The sequence below is a fragment of the Oncorhynchus masou genome, chromosome 20 (assembly GCF_036934945.1).
Source record: "Oncorhynchus masou masou isolate Uvic2021 chromosome 20, UVic_Omas_1.1, whole genome shotgun sequence".
Taxonomy (NCBI): Eukaryota; Metazoa; Chordata; class Actinopteri; order Salmoniformes; family Salmonidae; genus Oncorhynchus; species Oncorhynchus masou.
The window spans coordinates 2,717,281-2,741,891 of NC_088231.1; the positions used below are offsets into that span (position 1 = coordinate 2,717,281).

The 24,611-nt window shown below is 44.8% G+C and overlaps 1 protein-coding gene across 4 annotated transcripts in view; it reads right to left on the bottom strand.

Annotated features, from left to right (window-relative positions):
* Positions 1-24,611, bottom strand: part of LOC135506694 (catenin alpha-2) — a 760,099-nt gene that overhangs the window by 13,304 nt on the left and 722,184 nt on the right. For all 4 annotated transcript variants that reach the window (XM_064926016.1, XM_064926018.1, XM_064926017.1 and 1 more), the window contains 2 exons: positions 10,483-10,664; positions 6,368-6,473 (listed from right to left, as the gene is read on the bottom strand). In XM_064926016.1, the coding sequence (XP_064782088.1) occupies positions 6,368-6,473; positions 10,483-10,664 (288 nt within the window). The remainder of the gene's footprint in view (positions 1-6,367; positions 6,474-10,482; positions 10,665-24,611) is intronic.

The window sequence follows — 24,611 nt, forward strand, 5'->3', positions numbered from 1 at the left end:
GCTTGTAGCTTAAAGTGAATGGAAATTAAAATTTAGTGTCAACCAATCAGCTTTAGAGTTGGCTATTGTATGCATGCTGGCTGGCTCCAGTGTTACACAGGAGCCAGCTAGCAGGCGTAGTGCCTGCACGCCTTTTGATTGGATTACTAATATTGAGAGGCAGGTCCTATATGGGCAGGTCTATGCAGAATCTCAGAACTAGGAAACTGAATTTGGTAAACAAATTCATTTGCGTACTACTAAGCTGTTTTTTCAACCCACAATGGCGGAAGGAGAAGGTATCGATTTGGTCGAGGATATAATTATAACGCCATTCTCAAGATAAACTTTTCAAGAAAAGTTAGACATTGTCAGGAGAGGTAGACGCCGACGCTACAAAGCCTGTCACAGGCAGGAAACGGGTTCGTTCGCCACTTTCAAAGTTCCAACTACGAGCGCTATCAATGGCTCACAGGCTCCAAGAAGCACTGCAAACTTTCCAAGTCATCGATTTGGTGTTTGGAGCAACACTGGCTTTGCAAACTTGAGTTGTCTAACCAAGGCAGCAATGAGACACCAAAGTACGGCTGTGCACTTACAAGCAATGGTGCTTTTGGGGACACCCGAGTGGATCTACAGCTCAACGAACAAGCGCGCAGGGCAACGAAGCTACACAATGAAAAGGTATTGTACTCTTCCCCTGCAATTCTCTGAATAAAAATGTCAATTTCAAGGTGACGCAACGCCTGGTTATACTGCGTTTCTGTCTAAATGTATAGTGTCTAGAGCCATGGCACCATAATGATGGTAATAAGAGGTGGATTAATTTGGGTGGGACTGTGTAGGACTTCACTGAAGGCCTAGGCCCACGGCACGCCACTGCCTAAATCCCATAGATAATTTGTGGGCAGAACTGAAAAAGTGTGTGCAAGCAAGGAGGCCTTAAAAGCCTGACTCAGTTACATCAGCTCTGTCAGGAGGAATGGGCCAAAATTCACCCAACTTATTGTGGGACGCTTGTGGAAGGCAACCCAAAACATTTGAACCAAGTTAAACAATTTAAAGGCAATGCTACCAAATACTAATTGAGTGCATGTAAACTTCTGACCCACTGGGTCAGAAATTAAAGCTGAAATCATTACCTCTACTATTATTCTGACATTTCACATTCTTAAAATAAAGTGGTGATCCTAACTGACCCAAAACAGGGCATTTTTACTAGGATTAAATGTCAGGAATTGTGAAAAACTGAGTTTAAATGTATTTGGCCGAGAGTGTATGTAAACTTCCGACTTCAACTGTACTTGGATAGAGTGGCAACACAAATATGAATAATGACGTTTTACATACATATTATAATCAATGTCAGCATGCTCCTAATCTGCACCCCCTAATGCTTCCCTATTCTCTACATAGTGCACTCTCTCTGTGATTCCGTGGTCTCCTGACAATGGCCTTTTAAGGTGTCTGGCAGGGGGTCCTAGTAAATGACCATGCCTTGAGTTCTCTTCAACCCCACCTGACCAAGTCTGCATCCTAAATGGCACCCTATCCGCTGTATAGTTCACTGCTTTTGACCCATAACCCTATGGGCCCTAGTCGAAAGAAATGCACTACATAGGGATTAGGGTTACATTTTGGATACATACAGTTGTAACCAAAAACTTTGAGAATGTCAAAAATATTAATTTTCACTAAGTTTGCTGCCTCAGTATCTTTAGATATTTTTGTCAGATGTTACTATGGAATACTGAAGTATAATTACTAGCATTTCATAAGTGTGAAAGGCTTTTATTGACAATTACATGAAGTTGATGCAAAGAGTCAATATTTGCAGTGTTGACCCTTCTTTTTCAAGACCTCTGCAATCCACCCCGGCATACTGTCAATTAACTTCTGGACCACATCCTGACTGATGGCAGCCCATTCTTGCATAATCAATACTTGGAGTTTGTCAGAATTAGTGGGTTGTTATTTGTCTACCCGCCTCTTTAGGATTGATCACAAGTTCTCAATGTGTTTATGGTCTGGGAAGTTTCCTGGCCATGGACCCAAAATATCGATGTTTTGTTCCTAGTTATCACTTTTGCCTTATGGCAAGGTGCTCCATCATGCTGGAAAAGGTATTGTTCGTTACCAAACTGTTCCTGGGTGGTTGGGAGAAGATGCTCTCTGAGGATGTGTTGGTACCGTTCTTTATTCATGGCTGTGTTCTTAGGTAAAATTGTGAGTGAGCCCACTCCCTTGGCTGAGAAGCAACCTCACACATGAATGGTCTCAGGACGCATTACTGTTGGCACGACACAGGACTGATGGTAGCGCTCACATTGTCTTTTCCGGACAAGTTTTTTTCCAGATGCCCCAAACAATCGGAAAGGGGATTCATCAGAGAAAATGACTTTACCCCAGTCCTCAGCAGTCCAATCCCTGTACCTTTTGCAGAATATCAGTCTGTCCCTGATGTTTTTCCTGGAGTGGCTTCTTTGCTGCCATTCTTGACACCAGACCATCCTGGCTTCTTTGCTGCAGATGCATTCTTGACACCAGACCATCCTCCAAAAGTGGACTTTCTTGGGCTCTCTGAAGCCTTCTTAACAACAATTGAACCGCTCTCCTTGAAGTTCTTGATGATCCGATAAATGGTTGATTGAGGTGCAAACTTAAGGGCAGCAATATCGTTGCCTGTTAAGCCCTGTTTGTGTAAAGCAATGATGACGGCACATGTTTCTGTGCAGGAAACCATGTTTCACAAAGGAAGAACAATGATTCTAAGCTCCACCCTCCTTTTACTTCCAGTCAGTTATTCAAACTCAATCCGCATGACAGAGTGATCTCCAGCCTTGTCCTCGTCAACACTCACACCTGTGTTAGCGAGAGTATCACTGACATGATGTCAGCAGGTCCTTTTGTGGCAGTGCTGAAATGCAGTGGAAATGTTTTGGGGGGGATTCAGTTCATTTGCATGGCAAAGAGGGACTTTGCAATTAATTGCAATTCATCTGATCACTCTTCATAAAATGATGGACAATATGCACATTGCCATCATATAAACTGAGGCAGCAGACTTTGTGAGAATTAATATTTGTGTCATTCTCAAAACTTTTGGCCACGACTGTACATTGTCCTCCCATCTCAGTAGCACAGCGGGTTCCCAGCAGGTAGAACATTTGGCAAGTTTCCCTGGACTACACATAGGTCTGAGCTGCTGGTACGCCGTGGGCTTCATGTTTTAAGAAAAACCCCAGCGGAGGAAGAAAGAGAAAGAACAAGAGAGAGGGGGTGGAAGAAAGACACAGAGAGTAAAGAGAGAGAGAAATAAGCAGATGAAGATTAGAGGGAAAGAGATGACAGCAAAAGGAGAATAGTGAGAGACGAGGAGAGAGAGGCACCCCTCCATCCTCCTATTCTTTACTCTGTGGTGAAATGGTGCGAGCTGCCTTGAGGTAATTCCATGTCACGTGCTTCTCTTAGCAGAATATTTAAAGGTACATTTCAGCACTAGACACTACTGTAATTCCAGTCTACTACAGAATTATGAGTGATGACAGGTGTTTCTGACATATTTATACAGTAACCAATGGTGTCATTGGTTGATTGAGCCTGCTGTATGATCAAAAAAGGAATGAGTCATGTTTTGTAGCAATTATCCTGGCCTTTGTGTTTCACCGATCACGCTGGCAGCGAGTAGATATAGTTGTCCTTGTTGAATAGAGCCATTGGACTCGTCTCAACGGTGTTCCTATCTGGGGGGCCATACTTCCTTGTTCCCACCCTCGAAGGCAGGCTTTCTAAAATGGGTGAGGTACTGTACTCGTTTAACAGGTTCACCGGAACTATGTTACCATGCACAGTCCATTAGCCACCATGGCTGCTTCTGATTCCCCTTTCCAAGAAACATTTGCTGATGTTCTTTTACATAGGACCATACAGTCCTATGTATTGGCGCCGGGAATACGCATTGAGACAGTGAGAAAAATAAGTGCGAGACCAGCAAGCAGCGGCGGACCAGGACTCAGGATGGTAGATGACAAACGAATAAGTTGTTTTGCTGTTGGTGGCTAGCTAGCAATATCAGGTTTGACGTGGAGTGCGTCAATAAGGGTTGCTACTTGAGAGACCTGTCCTACTGTGGCACCGCAAAGCTTCAATCTCTCTCTCACACACACACACACGCACGCACGCACGCACGCACGCACACACACACACACTCACACGCACACACACACAGGCGCGCGCTTCAAACACCCTGTCACGCCTGACTGCGTCCGTCAGCCACAGGTTAATGGTACAGCAATGTGTGAATGCAAAATACTTGTCCCCTTGAAAAACAAGGAATAAAAAGTATGACAGTCATTTGTTGTAGGTTATATTATGAAAGGCACTTTGGAATTAGACTAGATCTGAAAAACACAGTGGCTTGCCAGAGAAACTCAAGATCAAATAATCCTTCTATTCGACGATAAAAGCAAACTCTTAAATGTTTGAATATGTTAACACACATTTACGGTATGTTGTACCTGAATGATGCGTGTTTCACATTGCTCCACACAGAAATACTCTTGCAACAAATCCCTGTTTAAATTCAGGCCCCTCTTGCTGAGCAGCATAACATTGCAGAATGAGGGTTCATCCAAAATGGCACCCTATTCCTTATATAGTGCACTACTTTTGACCAGAGCCTAATGGGTTCCCATAAAGCTCTGGTCAAAGTAGTGCACTACTGCATATAAGGAATAGGGTGCCATTTCACACGCACACTCATCATCTAGCATGAGAGGAGGGCAACAGAAGGCTGTGAATATTCAGCAAACACCAGTCAAAGAATCGTTTAAAGGCGAAATTAAAAATGGCAAGCCACCTGCTCAGTTTCAGCGTTTGTTGATTCAGTCCGAGGGTAGGCTGTCAGTGATTTGCTATATGACAGATATTCACCGCCTGACTCCAACCCAGCCCTGCTTGCAGAGTGAACGGTCGGGGGCCACGGTTCAACAACACACTAGCCAGCAGCTCTGTGTGTTTCTTCAAATATGGCACACACACACACACACACACACACACACACACACACACACACACACACACACACACACACACACACACACACACACACCACACACACACACACCCCAAGACTCGGGCCAACAAGCACACTGCTCTGCCGTCTGCACTACATAGGATACTGGTGAGTGAATGAAAATGAAATGGTGTCAAACACAAGGCAACCATGTCTTTAATACTATTCCATGTATTCTATCGCAGCCATTACTATGAGTCATCCTCTGATATAAAGCGCCACCAGCCACCACTGCTGCGCTAACGTCCTCTTCATTTGAATGTCATCAGACTGATTGTAATAGCGCAGCTCTCTCTGAGTATTACGCACAGTAGTTCTGACAACACCAGGAAGAGGAACACAGAGTCCTAATGAATCAACAAGTCTTTGTGCATGAGGCTACATGAGGCTAATTCTCACAGCTTATTCAGGACGGATGAAAATGAAGAGGCAGATCATGTATTACCTGAAGTGCTAATATTAAGTACTAACAAACCCAGACACACACACACACACACACACACACACACACACACACACACACACACACACACACACACACACACACACACACACACACACACACACACACACACACACACACACACACACACACCTCTCTACCCCGTTCTCCCTTTATCTTCCCCAGCCAGGAGGAGCAGCCACTTTGATTGATTCCATACAGAGAATAGACTGTCAGCGCGTTTTGGAGAGGGTACTCATCTGATAATGAATGGATGCAACACCTCAGCGCCACTAATTAGATTAAAGACACAGACAAAGCCCCTCGCTCCCTGCTCCTCTCACAGTACAAGGAAGTCCCATTGGGACGGACAGCACCGCGCCAAGACAGCCCACTGTGCCCAGATCCATTGCTGCCCACAAACAAACCCACTAAGGTTGCGTCCCAAATGGCACCGTATTCCCTACGTAGTGCACTACTTTTGACCCGGAAGCCAGCCACACCAATGTGTCGGAGGAAACTCTGTACATCTGCATGCATGCGCCCCGGCCCTCCACAAGAGTTGCTAGAGCGCGATGGGACAAGGAAATCTCGGCCTGCCGAGCCCTCTCCTAACACGGACGACGCTGGGCCAGTTGTGCGCCACCTCATGAGTCTCCAAGTCACGGCCAGCTGTGACACAGCCTGGGATTGAATCCGGGTCTGTAGTGACACCTTAAGCACTGCGATGCAGATGACCGCTGCGCCAATCGGGATTTTAACAAACAATTGCCCCCCCCCCAAAAAAATGCTGTCCTCTGTTGAATTTCAAAATCCTGAAAGGGGATCTATCCTGAACACAGATACACATACACAACTGGGGTAAGTGTTACCTGGTCGGCGACAGCGCGGGCCAGTTTGTCCATCCTGGAGCCTGCCTCTGCAATCTTCTTGGCGGCGTTGATGACATCAGAGGAGTTCTTCAGGGGCCCTTTGCCTCTGGTGTGGAACACAGGGAAACAGGACTTATTATGTTTAAAGTTCAACGTTTAAAAAAAAAATCTAACTGCAGACAGCAAACACTATCTGAAATACTTGATATTAACAGATTAAAAGCTCCATTTTATATTCACTAGACACTTTGCCACTAATAAATAATGCATAAGATACAAACTCCAGTAGTAATCTTCCTAAAAGTGGAAAAAAAGATCACAATGCCCCCCAAAAAACAAAACGTGGGCTGCAACTAGAAATGTATTCTCAAATCATGGTGCTCTGTCATTAGTAGCTGAAAGCTGTCAACATAGGTCTTTCTCAAAGCTCATCAGTATTGGTGCCAGTCTGTTTCTGCTCTCTTGCCAACTCCTTATGGAATTGTCTTGACAATAACAGCAATGGAGTTGGCAAGGCCACAATAGATCTGGTAGCAGGTTAGACAATAACAGCAATGGAGTTGGCAAGACCACAATAGATCTGGTAACAGGTTAGACAATAACAGCATTGGATTTGGCAGGGCTATAATAGATCTGGTAACAGGCTAGACAATAACAGCAATTGTGTTGGCAGGGCTATAATAGATCTGGTAACAGGTTAGACAATAACAGCATTGGAGTTGGCAGGGCTATAATAGATCTGGTAACAGGCTAGACAATAACAGCAATGGAGTTGGCAAGACCACAATAGATCTGGTAACAGGTTAGACAATAACAGCAATGGAGTTGGCAGGGCTATAATAGATCTGGTAACAGGCTAGACAATAACAGCAATGGAGTTGGCAAGACCACAATAGATCTGGTAACAGGTTAGACAATACCAGCAATGGAGTTGGCAGGGCTATAATAGATCTGGTAACAGGCTAGACAATAACAGCAATGGAGTTGGCAGGGCTATAATAGATCTGGTAACAGGTTAGACAATAACAGCAATGGAGTTGGCAGGGCTATAATAGATCTGGTAACAGGCTAGACAATAACAGCAATGGAGTTGGCAGGGCTATAATAGATCTGGTAACAGGTTAGATTGGATCTAGGCCTAAGTTCTATCAGATCGGGCGTTAACCGGTGATAGCAGACGCCCACACAGCTGATGTTCTGCCGGTGTCTGAGGTGGAACTGCGTTGGAGCCGTCAAATTGGTGAGCAGCTGCTCTCGCGACCATTGTCCGGAAGCCACAACCGCCCCGCTCGCGTTAGAAGTTCAGAACGAGAAAGTGCAGGCTACTGTATATCGAAATAATTACGCTGAAATTGAGAAATCATGCAAGGAAAAGAATGACTTCTATCATCCTAATGGAGGTGTAGATTACATCTCACATTCCAGCGTTCAAACTTACACCAGACTGGACGGGATTTCTGTTATTGCGACTTTGTGCAGCCAACGGCAACGTCAGCTGTGTTATAATGCCGGGAGCCACTTGTGGATTCGACAGCTCTAACGCAGTTCCACCTCCGGCACGTCAACACAACCGCTATTCGGATGTTGGCTGAAGCGGATCAGACTGAATAGAGCCCTTAGCCGGTTTAACGGTTTAACCAAAAGATGGCATCACTTCTCTACTGGTGTAGCCTGGCTCATGTAGTTTCCTAGTTGTAGGACGTCAGGCACACCCACTGACTGAAAAAAACAACAGATTTTACAGCAGTAGTCACTTATATTGGCTGACATCACGGTAATTGGGCATTTGTGAATCCATGCATGATGTGTCATTGGCTGAGTCTCAAATGGCACCCAATTCCTTACATAGTGCACTACGTTGGAGAAGGAACCTTGGAGAGCTGGTCAAAAGTAGCCCACTACATAGGGCATAGGTTACCGTTTGGTTATCAGATTTGCATGGCGACATTATATTTGCCAATTCCACAAATGTCACCACAAGGGTCACTTGCCTAAAGCAGTGTAATCATCGCCAACACACCACATCCATGATCGTTCGTCATTATCAAACTGCATGGATGCATCCCAAATGGCACCCTATTCCCCACCGCGGTTTGGTCAAACGTAGTGCACTATATGGGGAATAGAGTGCCATTTGAGAAGAACACATAACATCTTCCCCTTGTTGAGCTCTGTACAGCTAGCATATTCTGTCCACTGAATCACAGTGCCATGCCTTGGAATAGGAACATTGGGTTCAGCACAGGGCTATGACATGATATACAGATGGTGGGGGCTCGGAGACAAGCTGGTGCCTTCCAGAGAACAACAACATCCACACTGTAAACACTACACAGGATCACACTCATCCTGGTTTGGCTACATGATATTCAATCTGACTCAATGGGAATACCAGACTGTTGGACCTCTGTTAGTCTACTAAATAACAATGTGTAAAGGTAGATAGCTGCTGCTGGTCTCTACACAGCCTAATCCCAGCTCACACCCGTTATCCTGACCAATAGCAGGACCTGGATTTCGATGTATTCCAGCCGAGCCACGAAAGCACCTGATTCATCCAATCAAAGGCTTCTTTATTTGCTGATTTGCTGATTTGTTGAATCAGGTGGGTTTGATTTGATTTGCTTTAGTGTTGGGCTGTGACGAAAAAGCCCGGACAGCCTCGTGCAGCGAAGTGAGTTGCCTGTGTGTGGTTGCTGATCCTACCCATACCGATACTAGTCACACCCATAACTAGTAATACTTCAATTCAAAAGGATGCACAAAGGAAGCATTAGCATGGCTAGGAACTGGGAACAACAGAACATGGCAAGCCATTAGCACAACAAAGGGGATTGTGGGGGAAATTGAACAAGCCTTTTGATGTATCCAGGGATAGGGATAAACAACAGCTTTTCCAAGGTAAGGAGCATATGAAATACTACTCTGATCGAAAATAAATAATGCAAAATGAAAAGTGCTGGTCCCGTGTTCCTTGAGCTGAAATAAAACGTTCTGTACGCACAAATAGCTTATTTCTCTAAAATGTTGTGCACACATTTGTTTACATCCCTGTTAGTGAGCATTTCTCATTTGCCAAGATAATCCATCCACCTGACAGGTGTGGCATAGCAAGAATCTGATTAAACAGCATGATCATTACACAGGTGCACCTTGTGCTGGTGGACAATAAAAGGCCACACTAAATGTTCAGTTTTGAAACACAACACAATGCCACAGATGTCTCAAGTTTTGAGAGAGCATGCAATTGGCATGCTGAATGCAAGAATGTCCACCAGAGCTGTTGCCAGAGAATTGAATGTTAATTTCTCTACCATAAGCTGACTCCAATGTCGTTTTAGAGAAATGTCGTTTTAGAGAATTTGGCAGTACATTCAACCGCCCTCCCAATTGCAGACCACATGTATGGCGTCGTGTGGGTGTCAACGTTGTGAACAGAGTGCCCCATGGTGGTGGCGGAGGTTTATGGTATGGGCAGGTATAAGCTACGGACGACAAACAAAACTGCATTTTATCAATGACAATTTCAATGCACAGAGATAACATGAAGAGATCCTGAGGCCCATTGTCGTGCCATTCATCCGCCACCATCACCTCATGTTTCAGCATGATCATGTATGGCCCCATTTCGCAGGGAACTGTACACAACTCCTGAAAGCTGAAAATGCGTACTTACCAGACGTTTCACCAAATGAACATGTTTGGGATGCTCTGGATCGACAGCGTATTCCAGTTCCCGCTAAACTTCAGTTGTTTGTTACATGTTTCTTTCACTACATTTCAAATGTCTAAATATTCCACAAAGATGTGCCCTGTTGAAGTGTGCTATTGGTTTTAGGGATCTACCATAGAAATATAATTACTAGAATGGGTAATACAGAGCCTCTGTCCACGGCAATTTTACTGGTAAACTAATGGGTAGACTCAAATATAGCTGACATGGTATTGTTATGCATCATTTCCAAATAGCCACCGGTCCACAACATAACACACCTGTTGACTTGAATGGTGACACCCGTTCTAGTAAATCTATATCATTGTAATTATTACATTGACATTCATAAGTACTACCAGTCACTTCAACTAGGTTCTCTTTAGCCACATTGTAACTGCACCTGGTGAAGTCCGTCATCTCCATCATGATCATGCACATCTGCTTGGCAAGGACGATGATGTCGTTGCCATTGTCGTCCCACTTGGCCACTTCGGCGTCCAGCTTGCACTTCTCCTGCCGGAAGCTCTCCACCTGCTCGGCGATCTTCGCCTTCTCCTCCTGAGGCAGCTGGGCCATGATGGCCTGAGAGGGGCAGGAGGGGAAAGATGTAGGGGGAAGTAGAGGAAGGTGAGTAGTGGAGTCAAAAAGAGAGGATGAGTAGTGAAACACACAGGGAGAAGAGGAAGTGGGAGAAAGGGGGGAAGAATAGATTGAGGAGGAAGAGAAGGAGTGGAGTGAGAAACGGAATAATCAAACAACTAAACACTGGCAGTGAAAAGGCTTACCATGGCACAAGAAATACCAAAGATTAAGCATCAATTGCCCTTCAAATATTTAGCCGGCTGCCACTTTGAGGAGCCTATTGTCCTGAGTATACTCAACGAGAAAAGGTATTGCGTTAAGAGTTTGACTTTGCCCTTCCGAATAAAGTTATAAACTTGACGATTAATCAACCAGCGCTCCTAAAACCCCCTTGACATCTTATACTTGTGAAGAGAAGAATCCTTTCCTCGGCTCGTTTTGCCGTGAGAACACTCTGTGCTTCTCTTGCCATAGCCATTCGAGGCAGGTCTGAGATGGCATAAATCTCTAGGCAAGGTCACCAGTGCAGTAGAGGCTCCGATATTATTTGGGAGATAAATGTCTAATTACTTTACTTCTCATACCAGTCAATGAATAATGTATTTGTTCAACGTTCTGGGAGGTGAGTGCAGGGGAGAAAAGTAAGTCGGGCACTATTAGTTTTGTACTATTGATTTGAGAAGGAAAGATGAAGTATCCATTGCATGGATGATATTGTTTTTAACCTTATCCTCCAAACACTGAAAGAAAAAGTGAAATCAAAGCAAGCCTAAATATGTACATATTGAGTGATAATTCACTTACAATGTGTACTTGTTCTTACCAAGCTAAATTATCTAACATCATTGGCAGATTTTTTTCTTCTTATTTTAACCTTAAAAAGGCTTAATACAAGTAATGTATCGTATTTCAAGATATTTTGATATTTTAGCTTGATAGTCTTATTAAGGTCAAATATCTTGAAAAAATCTTGAAATAAGATAAATTACTTGTATTAAGCCTTTTTTAGGTTAAAATAAGCAAAACTATCTGCCACTGACGTTAGAAAATTTAGCATGGTAAGAAAAAAAGAAAAATGTAAGTGAGTTATCACTCACAAGATATTTAGGTTTGCTTAGATTTCACTTTTAACAGTGTAAACTCTATGCTTAATGATTTCCTACTCTGTCTTGTTTCCTCTATTCCTCACCTCCCTCTCCAAGCTCAATGGAGGAGATGTGAGGTAGAAACCTTGAAAGCAAGGTTTTGATGACAGGTTTCCAGGCACAGCCTTCAAACTCTTCCTAAGACCACGTAGAATGTCTTTATAAGCATGACTGGTCTCATTAAGAAATAACTTCCCCACTCTGCTTCATTTCCTCTCCTCTCTCTCCTCCGTCCGTCTGTCTGTCTACGTCCCTCCCACATTCCTTTCACAGCAAAGCTGGTGTGTGGGGGTGACCGGCAGGATGAGCTCAGGGTGAGCGGGTATCACCTTTCACCCCTCCCTCCACGGAGGTGTGAGGAAGAGAATAACAACCACAAATGATTCGTCTTCCTCTCATAAAGTAGCTCAGGACGGAAGGAGAGAAAGCATGAGAGAGATGCAGAGAGGGGCACAAAGCTGTTTTAGGTGTCATCAGACACTGCTATCTCATCACACAGCACCAGATGTCACCCTACTGATCACTCCCTCTCTACAGTCTCAGAGCCAGATATTATATGTTTGGTATCGCTGCCCAAGTGGAACTATTTCACCAGCGGAGCCTGGCTTGAGCTGGGCTCTTTCTCAGTTAGTATTTTCTAGATTCCTTGCATCCTCTCTCTCCTCACAAGGTTCTTGAAAACGCATTGGCGGTGAAGATCCAAGGACCATCCCCTCGCACCCTCTCTCTCTCCTCCAATGGGATTTGAGAAGGATGCAAGGAGAGAGGACGCGAGGCAAGGAGTCAAGGAGAAAGGGATTGAGCAAGTGCCCATGTTTACATGCCTCAGGCTGGCGTTTGAGTAGTAGTTTAAAGCAGTGGTTCTCAAACCTCTCCTCAGGGACCCCCAGCCGTTCCATGTATTGGATCTATTCCAGAGCTAGCACACCTGATTCAACTTGTCAACTAATTAGATTAATTAGATGAGCTTGTTCAGGGCTAAAACGAAATTGTGAAACGGCTGGGGTCCCCAAGGAGAGGTTGGAGAATCACTGGTGTAAAGCACAGATGTTCCATTATATTGACCAGATACTCCATTGGTCGCTCTAACAATTACAATAAATATCTTTAAAAATGGAAGGCAGTCGGGAGGGTGCAAGATTAGGTGGGACCATTCTAGCCAATGAGGGAGCAGATACCTCTGTGAACAACCACAACAGTCCTTGCTAACCAGAATCCTTGGGACGTCCCTACCCAATTGAAGTTGATATTTCAAATGGTTAAAGTAACCGGTTATGGTTAAGGAAGGGTTGGGGTTAGGGTATGAACATCCCACGGATCCCAGATAGCACTAACAGCACAACTCCGATATAAAGTGTTTTTTCTCACATGTCCTACTTATATCAGTACACTCGTAACAACCTAAGCATTACAAAACGTATATTCCATCAAATGAACTCATGTAGCAAATAAGCCATTACATTTTTGTTGACCACATTTTACACTCATTTACCTCCATACAAACGCCACCTGCTGGACAAGACAGATGTTTGCCCGGGTTATCCCTCTCACTTTGCCTCTTCCTCTCTGTTTAAAGCAATGTAAACACATAAACAAACCTAACCCCAACAGTGTTAAGTGTAGCTAGATTTCTTTCAGCTGCTCTGAGCCAAAACACACACGATACAGCGTGCCGCCTATCCTATTCATAAACAACAACATGGGTGGGTGAGGACAGCGGTCGGTAAAACGTAAACACACGGCACAGTGTTAGTCTGTAATTAAACCCAACAGGAACCAAAATTACAAGTGAAGAGGGAAAATCCTCAGGGGAAGCTTTATCCTGTAGCACTCTTCATAGACACTGAATACAGACACGCTCTGTTAAATATCGCATTAAACGTGAGACTGAGCAGCCAAACAGAGGGCAGGTGGGAGGAAGTCCTGTATTAAGCTCCAGGTGGAATCAATCGCGACAGGTTAGTGCATACACCGAGAGAGAGACGACCCCATCCCGACCGTGAGCGACACCACCCACCCTCCCCCAGACAGTTGCGAAGGGCAATGGGGGCTCAGCACCACGGACCCCCACAGTCAGGGGTCAGACATTAGAGTTCCCTTCCCGCCACATCTTTTATTCACTGATCACTAATTATACGGGGTGCCAGCAGAGCGGAGGCAGGTGGATTGTGAGCATGGGGTCTATTCATTAATGCCCACCGTAGCAAAATGTTTTGTAACAGAAAACAAAAACAAACGTTTCTTAACTATACACCAGGCTCAACGTCAACAGTGAAGAGGCGACTCCGGGATGCTTGCCTTCTAGGCAGAGTTGCAAAGAAAAAGCCATATCTCAGACTGGCCAATAAGAAGAACATTTTAAGATGGGCAAAAGAACATAGACATTGGACAGAGGAAGTCTGCCTAGAAGGCCAGCAACCCGGAGTCACCTCTTCACTGTTGACGTTGAGACCTCTTCACTGTTGACGTTGAGACTGTTGTTTTGCGGGTACTATTTAATGAAGCTGCCAGTTGAGGACTTTTTCTCAAACTAGACACTTGTCCTCCTGCTCAGTTGTACACCGGGGCCTCCCACTCCTCTATTCTGGTTTGACCAGTTTGCGCTGTTCTGTGAAGGGAGTAGTACTCAGAGATCTTCAGTTCTTGGCAATTTCTCGCATGGAATAGCCTTCATTTCTCAGAACAAGAATAGATTGATGAGTTTCAGAAGAAAGGTCTTTGTTTCTAGCCATTTGGAGCCTGTAATCAAACCCACAAATGCTGATGCTCCAGATACTCAACTAGGGGCGGCAGTGTAGCCTAGTGGTTAGAGCATTGGACAAGTAACCGAAAGGTTGCAAGTTCAAATCCCGAGCTGACAAGGTACAAAATCTGTTGTTCTGCCCCTGAACAGGCAGGTAACCCACTGTTCCTAGGCCGTCATTGAAAATAAGAATTTGTTCTTAACTGACTTGCCTAGTAAAATAAAGGTAAAAATAAAAAATCTACAGAAGGCCAGTTTTATTCCTTCTTTTATCAGGACAACAGTTTTCAGCTGTGCTTTCATAATTGCAAAGAGATTTTCTAATGATCAATTTGCCTTTTAAAATTAGACACTTGGATTAGCTAACACACCGTGCCATTGGAACACAGGAGTGATGGTTGCTGATAATGGGCTTCTGTACGCCTATGTAGATATTCCATGGCTATCTAGGCGTTTCCAGCTACAATAGTCATTTACAGCATTAACAATGTCTACACTGTATTTCTGATCAATTTTATGTTATTTTAATTGACCAAAAATGTGCTTTTCTTTCAAAAAAAGAACATTTTTGAGTGACCCCAAACTTTTGAACGGTAGTGTATTTATCCAGTATATTTGATATTATTACAGTATATGCATGCACTGTGTGAATCAGCTGAATGTATGTACTGTGTTGAAATCCTCACTCCTGTTCAGAAATCAGAAACCACACTGAAAACGGCCGTGGATAAGCTGACAGAGAAATCCCTCTTTGCTGCTAATTCCCCACCAGTGAAGTCGCTGACCAAGACATTCTGAAACCTGAGTTGTTGACCAGATCGAACCACGTATTTTAAAATTTAAGATATTAGGGGTTATCACTCTGTTAAACATCATGTTAAACATCAGTAGTTTTCAACCGTGAGCTCTACAATTATTGGTTGTAGTGACAACCGAGAAACCTTCCCATGTCCACCAATCTAATGTATATGGACATGTATTTTCAAGATGTTTGTTGAAGCACAAACCCTTCCACCGAGGTGTATTGGATCTGGATAAACTGTTAAAGATTCATTGAGTTTTATCATCACTCCTCTATACATCTGAATGCAATACTTAATCTTCATTTTGGAGCTAGGAATACATTGACATACATGGTAGATTTCAACACTACCATACTCCCACTTTCACTACCACATAACTGTACCTTTCAATGTATCTTCTTGTAGCGCTAAAATATCGCCCCTCGATAAACTATCAAATCTCCCATCCCTCTCAAACATCTTAGAAAAATGTATACGAAACACTTCAGTATGGTTTTAGACCCCATCATAGCACTGAGACTGCATTCATGAAGGTGGTAAATTATCTGTTATTGGCGTCAGACCGAGGCTCTGCGTCTGTCCTCGCGCTGCTAGACCTCAGTGCTGCTATTGATACCATCAATCACCACATTCTTTTGGAGAGATTGGAAACCCAAATTGGTCTACAAGGACAAGTTTTGGCCTGGTTTAGATCTTATTTGTCGGGAAAGATATCAGCTTGCCTCTGTGGATGGTTTTTCCTCTGACAAATCAACTGTACATTTTAGTGTTCCTCAAGGTTCCGTTTTAGGACCAGTATTTTATTCACTATATCTTTTTCTTTTCTTTTTTTCTCTCCCCAATTTTGTGGTATTCAGTTGTTAGTAGTTACTATCTTGTCTCATCACTACAACTCCCGTACTGGCTCAGGAGAGACAAAGGTCGAAAGCCATGCGTCCTCCGAAACACAACCCAACCAAGCCGCACTGCTTCTTAACACAGCGCGCATCCAACCCGGAAGCCAGCCGCACCAATGTGTTGGAGGAAACACCGTGCACCTGGCGACCTGGTTAGCGTGCACTGCGCCCGGCCCGCCACAGGAGTCGTAGTGTGCGATGAGACAAGGATATCCCTACCGGCTAAACCCTCCCTAATCCGGACGACGGCCAATTGTGCGTCGCCCCACGGACCTCCCGGTCGCGGCCGGCTGCGACAGAGCCTAGGCGCGAACCCAGAGTCCCTGGTGGCACAGCTAGCACTGCAATGCTAACTATTTTACCTCTTGGTGATGTAATTCGGAAACATAATGTGAACTTTCACTGCTATGCGTATGCTACACAGCTGTACATTCCAATGAAACATGGCAAAGCCCCAAAATTGCCCTCCTTGGAAGCCTGTGTTTCAGACATAAGGAAGTGGATGGCGGAACATGTTTTACTTTTAAACTTGGACAAAACAGAGATGTTAGTCCTAGGTCCCAAGAAACAAAGAGATCTTCTGTTGGATCTGACAATTAACCTTAATGGTTGTACAGTCGTCTCTAGTTTCCTGCTGGCAGTTTAGTTACACACCTTAACTTAGTATGTTCAAATGGAGAGCTACACTGCTAATAAATCAATCAGCAACATCACTTGCAACTTGGTCACAGCAGCAAAGCCTTTTGGGGTGTGGAGTCTTTTTTGGAGGCAGACATTTTGAGCTACCCCCTTTAGAGGGAGGCAGGCAGTTGAAAGGAGTTTTCCCCAACCAAGTTCACCTTTCTCCGGGGGCACTATGACCAGACCTGGTCTAGCTTGAAACTGGAAGGCCATTTACTCATACTGATACAGGAAGTGTCAGTCAATGACAGTGAACCACAGTGAAAACAACAACTAAAATGAAATAAAAAGGATCTTGGTCAGCTAGCAACTGCAAACACAACAAAGACAAAAAGCAGAGGTAGAAAAAGAGGTTGGCAACATGGCCAGCTCTGGCTGTACGGCTGTCACACACCTGTATCGAGTCTAATTGGAGAGTCACAACCCCAAACAGCAAAGCCTTATGGGAATTTGCGTTTTGGTATCATATTTAGGAGTTCCCACAATACACATGACAAACCAACTTTAATATGGGGTTTGTGATGAAGTCTACTTTAATAGGTAAACTATTGCTTAACTGTGTCACCTCTTACCTCGATCAATTCAGTGTTTACCATTACTGTAAAAAGTGTACAGACAACTTCACAGGTCTGGTTAAATTTCCTCCGCTGAATTAAAGGGAATCTACCCCAACTGTCAATGACATGAAGATGGCCGCTCAAAAGGTTCGCTTAGTCCTCAAACTTTCTCAATGGTGATTTACAAAGAAACACAGGGGCCAATTGGGATGTCACAATAGGAGGGGTGGTGGTGGTGGGGGGGGGGTACTAGGTGAGAATATTTTCTTCTTCTCCCACTCTCCCGAATTCACTTATCCCAAAATCCCTTCCTCTGCTTACTGATAACAACAAGAGCGGGCCTTGGGAGCTTAGCGCAGTGGCAAATCCCATCCTATAGAGCACGTGCCAATACACTCGACGGCTCGGCAGGGATTAGACACGGCGCTTTCTGGGTTTCTTCACAGGCAGGGGCATCGCGAAATGACTTTAATTTGTTTCATTTGAAATAAAATGCCCAGACACTAGCGAGATCAATTTTATGGCTGACCTATCAGGGGCTTTGTGTGTGTGTGCGTGTCTCTCTGTGTGTGTGTGCGTGTCTCTCTGTGTGTGTGTGCGTGTCTCTCTGTGTGTGTGTGCGTGTCTCTCTGTGTGTGTTTGCGTGTCTCTGTGTGTGTGTGTGCGTGTCTCTCTGTGTGTGTTTGCGTGTCTCTGTGTGTGTGTGTGCGTGTCTCTCTGTGTGTGTTTGCGTGTCTCTCTGTGTGTGTGTGCGTGTCTCTCTGTGTGTGTGTGCGTGTCTCTCTGTGTGTGTTTGCGTGTCTCTGTGTGTGTGTGTGCGTGTCTCTCTGTGTGTGTTTGCGTGTCTCTCTGTGTGTGTGTGCTTGTCTCTCTGTGTGTGTTTGCGTGTCTCTCTGTGAGCGTGTGCGTGTCTCTGTGTGTGTGTGTGTGCGTGTCTCTGTGTGTGTGTGTGTGCGTGTCTCTCTGTGTGTGTGTGCGTGTCTCTGTGTGTGTGTGCGTGTCTCTCTCTGTGTGTGTGCGTGTCTCTCTGTGTGTGTGTGCGTGTCTCTCTGTGTGTGTGTGTGCGTGTCCCTCTGTGTGTGTGTGTGTGTCTCTGTGTGTGTGTGTGTGTGTGTCTGTGTGTGTGTGTGCGTGTCTCTCTGTGTGTGTGTGTGTGTGTGTCTCTCTGTGTGTGTGTGCGTGTCTCTCTGTGTGTGTGTGCGTGTCTCTCTGTGTGTGTGTTTGCGTGTCTCTCTGTGTGTGTGCGTGTCTCTCTGTGTGTGTGTGCGTGTCTCTCTGTGTGTGTGTGCGTGTCTCTCTGTGTGTGTGTGCGTGTCCCTCTGTGTGTGTGTGTGTGTGTCTGTGTGTGTGTGTGTGTCTCTGTGTGTGTGTGTGCGTGTCTCTCTGTGTGTGTGTGTGTGTGTCTCTCTGTGTGTGTGTGCGTGTCTCTCTGTGTGTGTGTGCGTGTCTCTCTGTGTGTGTGTTTGCGTGTCTCTCTGTGTGTGTGCGTGTCTCTCTGTGTGTGTGTGCGTGTCTCTCTGTGTGTGTGTGCGTGTCTCTCTGTGTGTGTGTGCGTGTCTCTCTGTGTGTGTTTGCGTGTAAACTCAGCAAAAAAAGAAAGGTCCTCTCACTGTCAACTGCGTTTATTTTCAGCAAACTTAACATATGTAAATATTTGAATGAACATAATAAGATTCAACAACTGAGACATAAACTGAACAAGTTCCACAGACTAACAGGAATGGAATAATGTGTCCCTGAACAAGGGGGGGGGGGTAAAAAGTAACAGTCAGTATCTGGTATCTGGCCACCAGCTGCAGTGCATCTCCTCCTCATGGGCTGCACCAGATTTGCCAGTTCCGCTGTGAGATGTTACCCCACTCTTCCACCAAGGCACCTGCAAGTTCCCAGATTTTTCTGGGGGAATGACCCTAGCCTTCACCCTCCGATTCAGCAGGTCCCAGACGTGCTCAATGGGATTGAGACCCAGCCTTTCACTTGCCATGGCAGAACACTGACATTCCTGTCTTGCAGTGAATCACACACAGAACGAGCAGTATGGCTGGTGGCATTGTCATGCTGGAGGGTCATGTCAGAATGAGCCTGCAGGAAGGGTACCACATGAGGGAGGAGGATGTATTCCCTGTAACACACAGCGTTGAGATTGACTGCAATGACAACTAGCCCAGTCCGATGATGCTGTGCCACACCGCCCCAGACCATGATGGACCCTCCACCTCCAAATCGATCCCGCTCCAGAATACAGAACTCGGTGTAACGCTCATTCCTTAGACGATAAACGCGAATCCGAACATTCACCTCTGGTGAGACAAAACCGTGACTCGTCAGTGAAGAGCACTTTTTGCCAGTCCTGTCTGGTCCAGCGATGGTGGGTTTGTGCCCATAGGCGACGTTGTTGCCGGTGATGTCTGGTGAGAACCTGACTTACAACAAGCCTACAAGCCCTCAGTCCAGCCTCTCTCAGCCTATTGGGGACAGTCTGAGCACTGATGGAGGGATTGTGCGTTCCTGGTGTAACTCAGGCAGTTGTTGTTGCCATCCTGTACCTGTCCCGCAGGTGTTGTTACACATGGTCTCCCTGAAGCTCGGTCTTAGCCGTCTCACAGTACGGACATTGCAATGTATTGCCCTGGCCACATCTGCAGTCCTCATGCCTCCTTGCAGCATGCCTAAGGCACGTTCACGCAGATGAGCAGGGACCCTGGGCATCTTTCTTTTGGTGTTTTTCAGAGCCTGTAGAAAGGCCTCTTTAGTGTCCTAAGTTTTCATAACTGTGACCTTATTTGGCTAGCGTCTGTAAGCTATTGGTGTCTTAATTACAGTTCCACAGGTGCATGTTCATTAATTGTTTATGGTTCATTGAACAAGCATGGGAAACAGTGTTTAAACCCTTTACAATGAAGATCTGTGAAGTTATTTGAATTTTTACGAATTATCTTTGAAAGACAGGGTCCTGAAAAAGGAATGTTTTTTTTGCTGAGTTTATGTGCGCATCTCTATGTGTGAGTGTGTGTCTCTCTGTCTCTGAGTGAGTATGTGTGTGTTTGTCTCTCTGTGAGTATGTGTGTGTCTCTCTGTCTCTGTGTAAGTATGTGTGTGTCTCTCTGTCTCTGTGTAAGTATGTGCATCTCTCTGTCTCTGTGTAAGTATGTGTGTATCTCTCTGTCTCTGTGTAAGTATGTGCATCTCTCTGTCTCTGTGTAAGTATGTGTGTGTCTCTCTGTCTCTGTGTAAGTATGTGTGTGTCTCTGTCTCTGTGTAAGTATGTGTGTGTCTCTCTGTCTCTGTGTAAGTATGTGCATCTCTCTGTCTCTGTGTAAGTATGTGTGTGTCTCTCTGTCTCTGTGTAAGTATGTGTGTGTCTCTCTGTCTCTGTGTATGTATGTGTCTCTCTTTCTCTGTGTAAGTATGTGTGTGTCTCTGCCTCTTTGTAAGTATGTGTGTCTCTCTGTCTCTGTGTAAGTATGTGTGTGTCTCTCTGTCTCTGTGGGTATGTCTGCATCTCTCTGTCTCTGTGTAAGTATGTGTGTGTCTCTCTGTCTCAGTGAGTATGTGTGTGTCTCTGTCTCTGTGTAAGTATGTTTGTGTCTCTCTGTCTCAGTGAGTATGTGTGGGTCTCTATGTCTCTGTGTAAGTATGTGTGTGTCTCTCTGTCTCTGTGTAAGTATGTGTGCGTCTCTCTGTCTCTGTGTAAGTATGTGTGTCTCTCTGTCTCTGTGTAAGTATGTGTGTCTCTCTGTCTCTGTGTAAGTATGTGTGTGTCTCTGTCTCTTTGTAACTATGTGTGTCTCTCTGTCTCTGTGTAAGTATGTGTGTGTCTCTCTGTCTCTGTGGGTATGTCTGCATCTCTCTGTCTCTGTGTAAGTATGTGTGTGTCTCTCTGTCTCAGTGAGTATGTGTGTGTCTCTGTCTCTGTGTAAGTATGTTTGTGTCTCTCTGTCTCAGTGAGTATGTGTGGGTCTCTATGTCTCTGTGTAAGTATGTGTGTGTCTCTCTCTGTCTCTGTGTAAGTATGTGTGCGTCTCTCTGTCTCTGTGTAAGTATGTGTGCTTCTCTCTGTCTCTGTGTAAGTATGTGCGTCTCGCTGCCTCTGTGTAAGTATATGTGTGTCTCTGTCTCTTTGTAAGTATGTGCGTCTCGCTGCCTCTGTGTAAGTATGTGCGTCTCGCTGCCTCTGTGTAAGTATATGTGTGTCTCTGTCTCTTTGTAAGTATGTGCGTCTCGCTGCCTCTGTGTAAGTATATGTGTGTCTCTGTCTCTTTGTAAGTATGTGCGTCTCTCTGCCTCTGTGTACGTATATGTGTGTCTCTGTCTCTTTGTAAATATGTACGTCTCTCTGTCTCTGTGTAAGTATGTGTGTGTCTCTGTCTCTGTGTAAGTATGTGTGCGTCTCTCTGTCTCTGTGTAAGTATGTGTGTGTCTCTGTCTCTGTGCTAGTATGTGTGTCTCTCTGTCTCTGTGTAAGTTTGTGTGTGTCTCTGTCTCTTTGTAAGTATGTGTGCGTCTCTCTGTCTCTTTGTAAGTATGTGTGTGTCTCTGTCTCTTTGTAAGTATGTGTGTGTCTCTGTCTCTTTGTAAGTATGTGTGTGTCTCTGTCTCTTTGTAAGTATGTGTGTGTCTCTATCTCTGTGTAAGTATGTGCGTCTCTCTGTCTCTTTGTAAGTATATGTGTGTCTCTGTCTCTGTGTAAGTATGTGCGTCTCTCTGTCTATGTGTACGTATGTGTGTGTCTCTGTCTCTTTGTAAGTATGTGCGTCTCTCTGTCTCTGTGTAAGTATATGTGTGTCTCTGTCTCTCTGTGAGTATGTGTGTCTCTCTGTCTATGTGTAAGTATGTGTGTCTCTCTGTCTCTGTGTAAGTATATGTGTGTCTCTGTCTCTGTGTAAGTATGTGCATCTCTCTGTCTCTGTGTAAGTATGTGTGTGTCTCTCTGTCTCTGAGTATGTGTGCGTCTCTCTTTCTCTGTGTAAGTATGTGTGTGTCTCTGTCTCTGTGAGTATGCGTGACTCTCTGTCTCTGTGTAAGTGTGTGTGTGTCTCTCTGTCTCTGTGGGTATGTGTGTGTCTCTCTGTCTCTGTGAGTATGTGTGTGTGTCTCTCTGTCTCTGTGTAAGTATGTGTGTCTCTCTGTCTCTGTGTAAGTATATGTGTGTCTCTGTCTCTGTGTAAGTATGTGCATTTCTCTGTCTCTGTGTAAGTATGTGTGTGTCTCTCTGTCTCTGTGTAAGTATGTGTGTCTCTCTGTCTCTGTGTAAGTATGTGTGTGTCTCTGTCTCTGTGAGTATGCGTGACTCTCTGTCTCTGTGTAAGTATGTGTGTGTCTCTCTGTCTCTGAGTATGTGTGTGTCTCTCTTTCTCTGTGTAAGTATGTGTGTGTCTCTGTCTCTGTGAGTATGCGTGACTCTCTGTCTCTGTGTAAGTATGTGTGTGTCTCTCTGTCTCTGTGGGTATGTGTGTGTCTCTCTGTCTCTGTGAGTATGTGTGTGTGTCTCTCTGTCTCTGTGAGTATGTGTGTGTCTCTCTGTCTCTGTGATTATGTGTGCATCTCTCTGTCTCTGTGTAATTATGTGTGTGTCTCTCTGTCTCTGTGGGTATGTGTGCATCTCTCTGTCTCTTTGTAAGTATGTGTGTGTCTCTGTCTCTGTGAGTATGCGTGACTCTCTGTCTCTGTGTAAGTATGTGTGTGTCTCTCTGTCTCTGTGGGTATGTGTGTGTCTCTCTGTCTCTGTGAGTATGTGTGTGTCTCTCTGTCTCTGTGAGTATGTGTGTGTCTCTCTGTCTCTGTGATTATGTGTGCATCTCTCTGTCTCTGTGTAATTATGTGTGCGTCTCTCTGTCTCTGTGGGTATGTGTGCATCTCTCTGTCTCTTTGTAAGTATGTGTGTGTCTCTGTCTCTGTGTGAGTATGCGTGTGTGTCTCTGTCTCTTTGTAAATATGTGCGTCTCTCTGTCTCTGTGTAAGTATGTGTGTGTCTCTCTGTCTCAGTGAGTATGTGTGGGTCTCTCTGTCTCTGTGTAAGTATGTGTGTGTCTCTCTGTCTCTGTGAGTATGTGTGCATCTCTCTGTCTCTGTGTAAGTATGTGTGTGTCTCTGTCTCTGTGGGTATGTGTGCATCTCTCTGTCTCTGTGTAAGTATGTGTGGGTCTCTCTGTCTCTGTGTAAGTATGTGTGCGTCTCTCTGTCTCTGTGAGTATGTGTGCATCTCTCTGTCTCTGTGTAAGTATGTGTGTGTCTATGTCTCTGTGGGTATGTGTGCATCTCTCTGTCTCTTTGTAAGTATGTGTGTGTCTCTGTCTCTGTGTGAGTATGTGTGTGTCTCTGTCTCTTTGTAAGTATGTGTGTGTGTCTCTGTCTCTTTGTAAATATGTGCGTCTCTCTGTCTCTGTGTAAGTATGTGTGTGTCTCTGTCTCTGTGTGAGTATGTGCGTCTCTCTGTCTCTGTGTGAGTATGTGTGTGTCTCTGTCTCTTTGTAAGTATGTGTGTGTCTCTGTCTCTTTGTAAGTATGTGTGCGTCTCTCTGTCTCTGTGTAAATATGTGCGTCTCTCTGTCTCTGTGTACGTATGTGTGTGTGTCTCTGTCTCTGTAAATATGTGCGTCTCTCTGTTGCTGTGTGAGTATGTGTGTGTTTCTGTCTCTTTGTAAGTATGTGCGTCTCTCTGTCTCTGTGTGAGTATCTGTGTGTCTCTGTCTCTTTGTAAGTATATGTGTGTCTCTGTCTCTGTGTAAGTATGTGCGTCTCTCTGTCTCTTTGTAAGTATATGTGTGTCTCTGTGTCTGTGTAAGTATGTGTGTGTCTCTGTCTCTTTGTAAGTATGTGTGCGTCGCTCTGTCTCTGTTTGAGTATGTGTGTGTCTATCTGTCTCTGTGAGTATGTGCGTCTCTCTGTCTCTGTGTGAGTATGTGTGTGGCTCTGTCTCTGTGTGAGTATGTGTGTCTCTCTGTCTCTGTGTAAGTATGTGTGTGTCTCTGTGTCTGTGTAAGTATGTGTGTGTCTCTGTCTCTGTGTAAGTATGTGCGTCTCTCTGTCTCTGTTTGAGTATGTGTGTGTCTCTCTGTCTCTGTGTAAGTATATGCGTTTCTCTGTCTCTGTTTGAGTATGTGCGTCTCTCTGTCTCTGTTT